The 11514-nt window shown below is 37.9% G+C and overlaps 1 protein-coding gene across 1 annotated transcript; it reads left to right on the plus strand.

Moving 5' to 3' along the window:
• The first annotated feature begins 204 nt into the window (after positions 1-204).
• LOC131434264 (CAP-Gly domain-containing linker protein 1-like) lies at positions 205-10930 on the plus strand. Its single transcript, XM_058600927.1, has 12 exons — positions 205-445; positions 512-790; positions 857-1229; positions 1436-1637; positions 1697-1812; positions 1875-2178; positions 2240-2271; positions 2538-2672; positions 2730-2939; positions 9892-10045; positions 10215-10704; positions 10762-10930. Exons 1-12 carry the CDS (start codon positions 420-422, stop codon positions 10928-10930), a joined length of 2490 nt encoding a protein of 829 aa, XP_058456910.1. The 5' UTR covers positions 205-419.
• Positions 10931-11514: the final 584 nt, after the last annotated feature.

Consider the following 11514-nt stretch of genomic DNA (forward strand, 5'->3'; position numbering starts at 1 on the left):
TGAATGATTGACTAAACAGTTCGTATTGTATCTAAAAGGTGGTCTTCTGTAACTAAAAATTAGAATTGTTTACGAGAGTGATGTTATCACTCATGTTGCGAGCTATCCATCCGTGCTTAACAACGACAAAGTCGAACAAACAAGCATATGTGCTATGCGAAATCGAACACCCTGTAAGTGTTATACATTTACGCCTCAGCATGCTCGCTCGCCCTTTCTGGTATAACAAATGCGCGTGGCCGCGTTCGTTTTGATTGTTATTGCGGTCGCCCCTGGCAACCGGTAAAAGTATCAACACTGTCCTGATGAAATCAACATTTTCGTTTCCGTACATTGAAATCTGAGAAAAATGACGTGTTTCATAACCAGTAACATCGATAGTGAAATCTTGATGTTCGAGTGAAAAGCTGAAGATCGAAATGAGCAATGATAGTGGCCGCAACGAGTAAGTTTTTTCAGAATACTTACATCACACGAATTCCTGATCGATATGGGATTTATTCACTACTAGGAAGAAGCGCGCGACTAGTGCTTCGCCCTACTCGGAAAACTTCCGGGTGCCAATGGATCTATGTCAGCGACATCTAATCAATCATCGTTTGGTTGTGTCCAAACTGAGTCGGAAAGAGTTGGAGGACAAGTACATAAGTTTGTGCGATGAAACCTTCACGATCAAGAAACGCTTCCAGGAACAGGAACAGACGATCAAAAAACTCAAAACCAAATTGCTGCGAGTGTCCACTGAAAGTAGTAAGTACAGATCCAAAGCGGATATTTCGGGCAATCAGAGGTTGGTCTTTTGTTTTATGTTTTTCACTTCTTTGATTCTATTGAATTTGTTGCGAATGATTTTTAGCCACATTCAAAGTTTGGAAACACAAAGGCGAGAATTACATGAAAAGCTCGAAGCTTTGCGTAAAAATGATCGGAAGGACTATCGAGGAAAGCGGGAAAATTACAAACAACGGCACCACAATGTACGTCGACCTAAGGAAGAACAAACCACAACTATGTCGGCATCGATGTCCAACGATAATGACGACGCACTTCGCTATGGTGATGATCGAAGTGTGGTAGATTCATCGACCGAAGATGATCGTACCTCCAGTAGAAGTAGCCATCACAAAGGCTCGAAAAGCTGTCGGAACTGTAAGATATTGAAAGGGGAAAATGCTACCAATGAGGCGGAATTAGTTAAAATGAAAATCGATCTGAAGTTTTCAAATAAGGTATATCTTTTTAATTCTTGTTTTTTTGTTCGGTTTTGATTTTATTGGTGGTTCAATGCATATGGCGCTGGTCTTGACAGCCAGTCGTCGTACTTTGAGTCCCAATTTGGAATGATTCTGCACGCTAAGAAATCGGCAGAAATAGTTTGAACAAATTTTACGAAACGAATGTAATACAAAGATTTTGTTTTCATTTACAACCTCAGGAAATGCAAAACGAGAAGGAGAAAGCTGCACTCCTAGAGCGACAGTTGGAAGAGAAACTATCGTATCAGATTATGCGACAAAATGCTGCCGAGAACTTGGAAATTATCAACTTGAGCCGCCAGTTAAATGACATACAGCAAAAAATGCAAAATCAACAGGAAGCAGAGAAGCGTGCACTGGAGGCAGAGCTAGCCAAACACTGTGCGATTGAAAAGTGGTACTTTGTGTAGTAAAGAATAATTTAATATTGACATTTTCAGCCGAACTAGAACAGAAAATAAAAAAGGAAAAGGATAAAAATACGAATCTATTCGATGAGTGCGAGCGATTGAAGAAAAGCATTGAGAAATTGAAGGAACACATGTCCGAAGTGGAGGTTTGAAATTCTTCATAACTTTTTCTATGGCCTATCATAACTAAGACATGTAATTTTTTCAGATCGAACGGGACATACTCAAACGCCAACAGGATAGTTACACCAAAATAGTAGATGAAAATAAACTATTGCGGTACCAACTGGAGGAGCTGCGTCGACAGAACCAGGAACTTACTGTCCAGATAGAGACGTTGCAAGAAGAGGAAACTTTCGCGAAGAACGCCCAGAAAACTATGCTAGACAAGCTGAAGATACTGCAAGCGGATAACGATACACTTTCTGTTCTGTTGGAAGGGTTGCGGGCTGAAAATGGAGTTTTGGTTGAGGAAAAAACCGCGTTAGAGAAAAATTTGAGCAGCTTAGAAGGTATTGGATTTATCGGCACTTTCGGGATGTTACGAATGTTTGATATGATGGTTAATTCTAGATTCTCCAGCGAAGGATATGCTCTCGTCGCCGGTATGTTAAGAGATTTCCAAAGTTTCAATGTTGTTTCTTACTCTACCATTCTACGAAATAATATTTTTCCAATCGCCTAATGTAAGTCATGTAACGTTACCAGAAATGTGTTAGAACGAACAAAATATTAGAACAAATATAATATCAATACTAATTGCGTATCATAAAGTTTTCATTTAGAACCGGATAGCTATGAGTATTTAGAAGCAGGTATATCATCATCATCGCTGTAATTATTAACGTGAATTCTTTCGATTATTGAACAGCTTCAGCGATTTGAAATTAGCACACAAACGGATATCGTTGAAAAGGAAGATCAAGTACCCGTTCAAACAAAGCTCGATAACAACCAAGATGCGGTGTATTCTAAGTTGACCTTTCTTACGACACCGACTCGGAAGGTACGTTTAAAAATATGTACAATAATTACCCTATTTATAATCTGGTAACTCCTTAAGGTAACTACTGTATCATCGCAAGTAGCGAACAACTCGGACGGTGAACTCGAACAGGACCAAAATCGGATATACAGGAAACGCGTTGGCAGGAGCCATGTTTGGGAAATGGCTCACCTGTTGGAACAGAATGTGGTCAATTCAAATGAAAAGTATAATAATGCTGCTCTTCTAGTATCGAATGCGACCAGTTCGGCTTCCACAAAACTGAGAGTAAGTTTCTTTTGTATATGTATTTAAAATAATTTTCTAACTGAGTTTCTGTGTTTTCGTTTAAAGGGAAGATGGGGTAATATGCATTGTCAACAATAATATTCATCACAAAACTATGGCAGTACCTTATGATAAAAAAAGAACCGGAATTTTATTAAAAAACGCAAAATTTCAATTTTTAATAAATTTCTTTATTATCGCCTTCGAAGTACTCTCCTCCTGCGGCAATACATGCATGCCAACGCTTGATCCAATTTTCCATACAAGTTTTATAGGCCGCCGAAGGTATGGCCTTTAGTTCACGCAGCGAATTCTCTTTTATGGTCTCTATGGTCTCAAAACGCGTTCCCCGCAATGGCAATTTGAGTCTGGGGAAGAGGAAAAAGTCACACGGGGCCATATCTGGAGAGTACGGTGCTTGGTTGATGATATTGGTTGAGCTGTGTGAGCCGGCGATTCAGCTTTTTTGGCACCAGCCGAGAAGCGACGCGTTTCAAACCCAAAACATCAGTTAAAATGTGTTCGGCTGATCCATAAGAGATGCTCAACAACACAGAAATCTCTCTAATCGGTACAGAACGATTTTGCAACACGATTTGCTTCGCCGATTCAATGTTTTCTTCAGTAACAGATGTTGTTGGGCGGCCAGGGATCTCATCATGATCCAAGCTTGTACGACCACCTTTGAAGCGTTTATACCACTCGTATGCCTGTGTTTTTCCTAGAAACGATTCACCAAAGGCCTTTTCTAACATTTTCAATGTTTCGGAACACTTAAATCCATTTGCAACACAAAATTTGATGCACGCACGTTGTTCTAAATTTTCATCCATTATAAAAATCGCCACACGAAAATTTTTCAACTCCTTTGTATAGACGCCAAACAAAAACTAATCGTACGATATGCATCGAAATTTGACAGAATGTGTATAAAAGTGTTGCCAACGTTGAGAGAATAAAAGTTTACCGATTGGGCAAGCGCGGGAATTTTAAAATGAAAATTCCGGTTCTTTTTTGATCATAAGGTATGTGCCTCTACAACGAGGTAGAATGCAATGAGGTTATACTTAATTAGGCTAAACACTTCACGAAAAAAAACCAGCAATTTTTTTAGTTTATAAAAAAAAATGTTGATTTCGTTTACATTTATCTGAAAACGTCAATAGCCCAAAATTGATCAATCTCGCCATAGCTAGTAAAACACCAGGTGACGCCCAAATGGTGAAATATGCTTTCAATTCGACCATTTTTTAAGCATCTTTCTCTGGTTTCACCGATGTTAGCGTCATTTGAGTATTCCAAGTGGGAGAATTAACGAGGATTTCGGATCGGGTTTAACAAAACGACTTTCTGTTACTTTTGAACCGTTTTGAATTTTTTCATAATTATTCTATACAATTTTTGAAAACAGGTGAATTTTTCGCAACGTCTAGACCTTTGAAAATTCAGGACAAAATATCATGGATAATATAAAACCTTACTGAATCTAAATCTGTTGAAAAAATCGTGCACCAGGAATTTTTTTTAGAACTTATAACGAAAAGTATGACTCGCGGCGTGTTTTTTTTTTCATACGCGCCGGATCAAAAAAGCAAAGTCCTGGCATTACATTCCTTTGGTGGAATTTGGCCTTTCTGTTTCAACAGACTTCGCAGCCGATTCTTAGTGTACAGAATCATTGCATGGCTAGTAGGGGAATGTGTTATAAAGCGCCACTGCTGGCCAAAACGCCCCTCTTCCTTTTTTCAAGACTTTGCTAAACAAATGTTTTATCTCTACTGTTATCTTTTCGTAAGATCTTTCTGGTATGCAAGTTTGGCAGTTGTGGTTTGCTGGAAAATATGAAAAAACTGAAAATATCATTAGATAGCTTTTCGATGTAAGTTTTTGCTTCGACTAAACAAATATTTTAATCGTGTAAAACGTCTAATGGTCGGTTGCAACTTATTAATTAACTTTCAGCGGTGCTAATGTCTCTATTTACAGTATTAATATCTAGAGAAACAAAGCCATTTCTTTGATATACGAATTTCCTCATAACAATCACTCTATGGACATTATGCCCCACCTTCGATTTAACAGTATGCTTCGAGTTAAAATATTGTTTTAAAGATTTATAACGGTTATTATAACAAAAATTAAAGATTTATAACGGTTATTAAAACAAAATAGGACACTGCTATCTATTAACATTTCAATGATATACAATTAAAATTACATGGCTATGAACATTCAAATCAATACGTAGAAATATTTCCAATCAAATGGTGACATAATAGTAATAATTGATACCAAATTGACTGAGCCGTAATTGTTCAAAACCTGACCACATTTCTACGTGTATTTTTCTTGAGTTTCTTATTTGAACCCCTATATAGAAAACAAAAATGTGTTCCACATTAAAAACCATGCCGCGAGTCGTACTTTTCGTTACAAGTTCTAAAATAATTGCTGGCGCACGATTTTTTCAACGGATTTAGATTCTACTATGTTTTATTGTATTATGATGAATTGTTTTCAAAAATTATATAAAAAAGTTATGAAAAAAATTTATTTAGTTATTTTTATGCAATAAGTTTAAGTTTATTGTATTATTTGCGATATGTGAAAGTTTTATTCAAATCAGTTCATTTGTGAAAAAATTTTGTTGAAAATTTGACCATAAATTGCATTGTACAATAACTTCCAGAAAAACATTTCCTTAAACATTTCGTTTGGAATCAAATACATCCAAATTATCAACACTAAAAATAAAAATAGTCATTTTTCCTGGGCGATTTTACGAAATCTGACCCATTTACTATTAACTTTTTTTTTCTGTTCTAGTTCCTGTACTTTCTGCATTTACTTCTGTACTTTCTGCACCTGTTCCTGCGCACATTCCAGTATTTGGTGCACTTGTATCTGTACTTTCTGTACCTGTTCCTATACTGTTTGTACGTGTTCTTATACTTTCTGTACTTGCTGCTGTACCATCTGTTCTTGTTTTTGTACTTTCTGTACATGTTTATGTACCTTTTATGCATGTTCCTGTACTTTCTGTATTCGTGACTGAAATTTTTCTCGTACTTTCTGCACTGTTCCAATTCATTCCGTACAGGGTGCTTCATCTTTTATGTCGGTATGTAAACGCCGAATAACTTTCACATTTACCAACCGAGCGATTGCATCAGACATGTTTTGAAAACGTCAATTCCGTACAATTTGTGCCATAAATTGCTTCACACCGAAACAAAGCGTCGAAATAGTGACACTTTACAACGAAAACAGTCATTCCATTGTGTTAACTCAACGTGCATATCGGAATTGGCATTGACTGATCATCCAGAACACCCGATTTAACCCCCCTGGACTTCTTTTTGTGGGGTTACCTGAAAAGCAAGGATTACGCCAACCACCCTCCAATTATTTACGAGCTCAAGGCAAACATTCGTGCTGAAATCGATGCTATAAAACCCGAAATATGGAGCACCCTGTACTTGTTCTTGTACTTTCTACATCTGTTACATACTGTGCTTGTTACTGTACTTTTCGAAATATATCTGATTCTGTATTTTCTGCACTTATATTTTCTGTAGCTGTTCCTGTACTTTATGTGTCTGTTCCAGTACTTTCTTTATTTGTTTCTATACTTTCTTTACTCGTTCCTGTACTATGTTAACTTTCTTTGCCTGTTTATGTACTTTCTGTACCTGTACTTTCTGAACTCTCGTTCCTGCAAAGATATACTAAAGTTAGAGTGGTCTGCAATTTCTCATCTACCCGTTGAATAGGACCCCTCGAACAACTTGGTTCACTGTCAGTTTCAGTCTAATCATCAGTTGAAGCAAAACAACAAGCGTCTGATCGCTACATGCGTCGTAACTATGGCAATGTTTGTTTATGTTAGGAATAATATCAACCGATATTAAGCAATTTTGCTGCATTTTCTGTGTTTCTTAAAGTAGAAAAGTCAAAATTACTTTGAATTATTACTAATAATTTATTTAGTTTGTGTTTGTCTTATCCCACGAAGCATTAAACGCACTGGAAGCAAGAAATTATTTTGTGCTGAAAGAATACATATGTTTGCTTCCTTTCTAACTTGTATTGTTTCCGTGGCATTTTGCCCGAACGTGTCGACGTTCACTAACAAATCGTCAATAAAATTACACTATTACTGAGCCTACTGGTTCACGATTACTGACTCAACATTTTTCAATGGGTCGTATGGGACATCGGAATCTGGAGTTTATCTTTTCTCAAATCAAAGATAAACTCAAGATGGAATCGTCTATGATTTCTCATATAACATTAAAATAGGACCCCTCGATGATTTCGGTTCACAGTCAGTTGTGGTTCAATTATTATTTGCAACAAAACAACAAGCGTCGAATCGCTACATGCGTCGTAACTATGACAATGTTTGTTTATGTGGAATTAATCTTAAGTTGCAATATGATAGAAATCGCGATATTTTGCTGCATATTGAGTGGATTTTGAAATAGGAAAGCAAAAATCAACTAGTACAGAACAAGTTCCGTGTGAACTTCTCGCTGCACAGAAGCTGAACAATGTATTCTAGAAGTAGCTTAGATGTTCGTTCGGTTGCATCACGCGAACTTTCAAGTGTAGATAAGTGGGCTACTTAGGCTGTGAACCATTTCGCGGTTACTTTTAACTTTTGGTTAAAATCTGACACTCCAGCGGTTAATTTGATGTTGTCAAAAATAACCCTGCTCGAGAGCATGGTTATTTTTAACAGATCGATGGTTAATTTTCGACACTGAAAAAAGTCTTGTAATGAAAATTCTAATATTAATTTTTTAGTTGAAATTATTCCCAGTGGAAAATAAACCCAAATAACTTTCCTTCCGTCAAATTTTGAAATGGGCCGCAGTTTTAGTTAAATTTAACTACTCGACACAAAATAATCGCTCAAGTGTCAGAAGTAAGCTTTTCAACATAGGGAGGGGGGGAGGCAAAAGTCAAATTATTTATATGATCGAACATAACACATGGATAAATAAGTCCCGAGACTAACAATTTATCTTTCGCTTCAAAATAAGCTTCAGTTTCAGCGATGACCTCCTCATTTGAGCCAAATCTTTTTCCCTGGAGCATTTTTTTAAGATCAGCAAAGAGCCAGTAGTCACTGGGGGCTAAATCTGGCGAGTATGGGGGGAGGAGAAGCAGTTAAAAGCCCAATTCGTTCAATTTCGCCATTGTTTTCATCGACTTGTTTTTGTTCCATCGAAAGCAATCGCGGCACCCACTTGGAAAAAACTTTTTCATGCTCAATTTTTCATGAAGGATAGTAAATACACTTCCATATGATATCTGTGTCATCTCAGCAATCTCACGGAGCTTCACTTTACGATCTTTCATTATAATTTTTGTCACTTCACTCACATTTTCCGGTGTAACGGCTTCCACAGGTCTACCCGAGCGTTCCGCGTCATTTGTGTCGGTACGACCACGTTTAAACTCGGCGAACCACCGACAAATCGTTGCTTTTGATGGACACGAGTCCGGATAATATTTTTCAATCCATTGTTTCGCTTGCACGGTGTTTTTACCCATTAAAAAACAATGTTTTATCAAAACACGAAACTCGATTTTTTCCATTTTGTAAACAAACTACAAAACGACTTTACACCAACCTCGATAACTCAGATGTTTCTGGTCGGATCGACTTAAAATTTTTACCCGTTTCAAGCAAAGGTTAGTACTCTAGAAAGACGTGATTACTGGTTTACTACGAGCGCCATCTCTGCTTTAGTCTCGGGACTTATTGATCCATGTGTTAAACAATGAAAGAAAAAATCCTGTATCCCAAAACAAACGTGTCATAAATGTACCTTAAAACCATAAAATTTGATATGAATGGAACTAGTTTAAAAATATCTGTCATAAATCAGTTACTAGGAATACACTTTAAAACACAAAAATTTTTGGTTTCTATATCATCGATAATCGGAGCTGGGAAATCAAGCTAAGTTTTGATTTGTTTCGTTTCACTGTACACTGCGCAAAACATGTCTGTCACCTCATCGTTGTACGCGTACAGCGTTGTACAGAAATCATTGTACGGAAATCACATGTCTGTCAGCGGTATTAGTCACTTCCGGATCACTCAAGAATGCATTCCACAGGAAAGAGCAATTCATAAGGAACACAAATAATCAACTTTGTTTTGGCCTGCTCTAGCACTCTGCCACTACGCTCGGAACGTGTGCGCCGGAACTTCATCCGGGTAATTTTGGGGCCGCAAATTCACAAACGTTCCAGAACTATTGAAACACAGCTCTAGTTGAAGTATTCGATGGACATTGAATAAAACTAATCTTCTAAATAATAACTCATAGTAGTTTTTCTTTCCCATAAAAATTTAAGAGAATTCGATAATCGTAGGTCACTGGAAGATCCTGAATCCCCACCGAACATCTTGAAGTCGATAGCGAGCGGTTTCACCAGGTGATCGAAATGAAGCCGAAGCATTTCGAACATTAATTGAACAAAGAATAGACTAGAGAGCGCAGGAATAAAATTATGATTGGAAATGAGAAATTAGGCGAAAAACAATAGGCTGTTCGGCAGATTGAAAATGAAAATAATCGGAATCCTTCATTAGAATCAAAATGATCTAAGGAAAGTAAATGCCTCCAGGCTAGTTTATGTAGCCTATGTACAAATAGAAAATCATTGTAACAACTATAGGATTTCATTGTAAAATTCTGTTCTGAAGAGTCCTTTGGGGTTTGGTATTTCGAACCCAGGAAGGCTTTGTAGAAAGAGATCAGTTCATTCTTCACGCTTTGCCTTTTCCCCAATATCGGGGTCTCTGGGGCTGCGATCAAAAGTCTACTTATTCAGCAGTTTTATATCCTATACATTCATTCTAAATCTATTCATATTGTCCAATCCAAAAGATATTAGAGTAATATTATTAAAAAGCTGGTTCTTATTTCAGAAGGATTTCGAAAGTATCGACGTGCATTCAATCCCTTATATACCGGCAAGGGCATCGATCGTAACAACGCACTCATCGGCTTCATCAGAGCGAAGGAGGATATCGTTTCAAGGCGCCACCACTGAACTGTCATCGGTAACGTCGGATCCCAGAGGTATCGTTTGTAGTGCTTAGGTCAGTTAAAATTTGGACAGTAGAATTTTACGATGGTTTTCCAGAATTGAATTACCAAAATAATGCGTCCCGATTTTAACTGACTGATTCCCTTATAGCTCCAAGTGATCCTTTTAAACATGTTTCATAACAACATTTCGTCAATCTAGAGACTGCGGCTTCAAACGCTGTACAGCAGAATTACGCCCATTTTTTCGGTCATACTCCAGAACAACAAGCGCGCGCACGCACTATCTCTAAGATAAGTGCTCGAAACATTCCAAAAAAACAACCAACGGTCGCGCTTGCTACTGCCCAGACGGCGGAACAAATGCCCTCCGAGTATATAGCCATCACGATCCGTCTGATTCGGTGGCAGGAAAAATCATTGAACAAACTGATTTCCAACCGAGTGAAGAAAATTTACGTTGAGCTTGCCGGTTTTCTTGATGTCAGAGGTCATCCGTTGGAGACACGATCGGTTGACATATTGTCGAGTACGCAGCTAGAGCTCGTTTTCGATTATCGCATTGTGCTAGATCTCGACGAATCGAAACATAGCAAAAGACGAGATTTGCTTCGAAGGACGCTTCGACCTACCTCCGAGGATGTTTTGAAATTTTTGGTGCTAAATGAATCAACCGACTGCACGGAAATCGGGTAAGATCTTTTTGGAGAACTTGTAAACAAGCACAGATCTTATTGTCCATATTTCAGCTATGCTGGAATTCAACTCAACAGTGAAATTCAGACTTCCAAGGATGATGATGATTCCAAGACAATCGATACCCCAATTTACTCCATAACTGATCCAGCCGAAAAAATTGGAACGTTGCAAGTGGTCGTGGAGGGTATCAATTTATTAAAACTTAAGTTTGGCAGTTAACTGTTTGCAAATTTTATTGTCGTGTAATTGCACAGACATAGTATCAATTGGCGCTATAATTTTCTACACAACTATGTTGACCGTTTTGATGACAACCCTGGAACCTTCACTTAGACTTATGATTTCGTTTGTGGAAAACATTTCTGTACAAATTATCGAGAATTCACCATAAGAGCAAAGCCTTGGCATTACATTCCCTTATTGGAATTTGATCTTCTGTTTCAACAGACTTCGCTGCCGATTCATCATACAGAACTATTGCATAGCTGGTGCTTCGATCCTACTGACACTAAGAATCTTTCAGGTTGAGCCCTAGGACCGCCAACCAGCAACACTCACCATCATACTGGTCAAAAGGCGTTCACGACACGCTCAATGGGAAGTGCTTGATCATGCGGCATCAGACCGGGCCACGCACTTTGTGAGTAGCGCTTCGGTTCTTGCGAAAATGGCTCACGCGGTGGTTCAACACCAAAAGTATGCAATTCTACTGACAAGATATTTACAAGTTACCAGAAAGATTACTAAAATATGTAGAGAGCGACGGAAAATATGTCGAATGAAAATTTTTACACGATAGAAAA

This window comes from Malaya genurostris, chromosome 3 (genome assembly GCF_030247185.1).
Source record: "Malaya genurostris strain Urasoe2022 chromosome 3, Malgen_1.1, whole genome shotgun sequence".
Taxonomy (NCBI): Eukaryota; Metazoa; Arthropoda; class Insecta; order Diptera; family Culicidae; genus Malaya; species Malaya genurostris.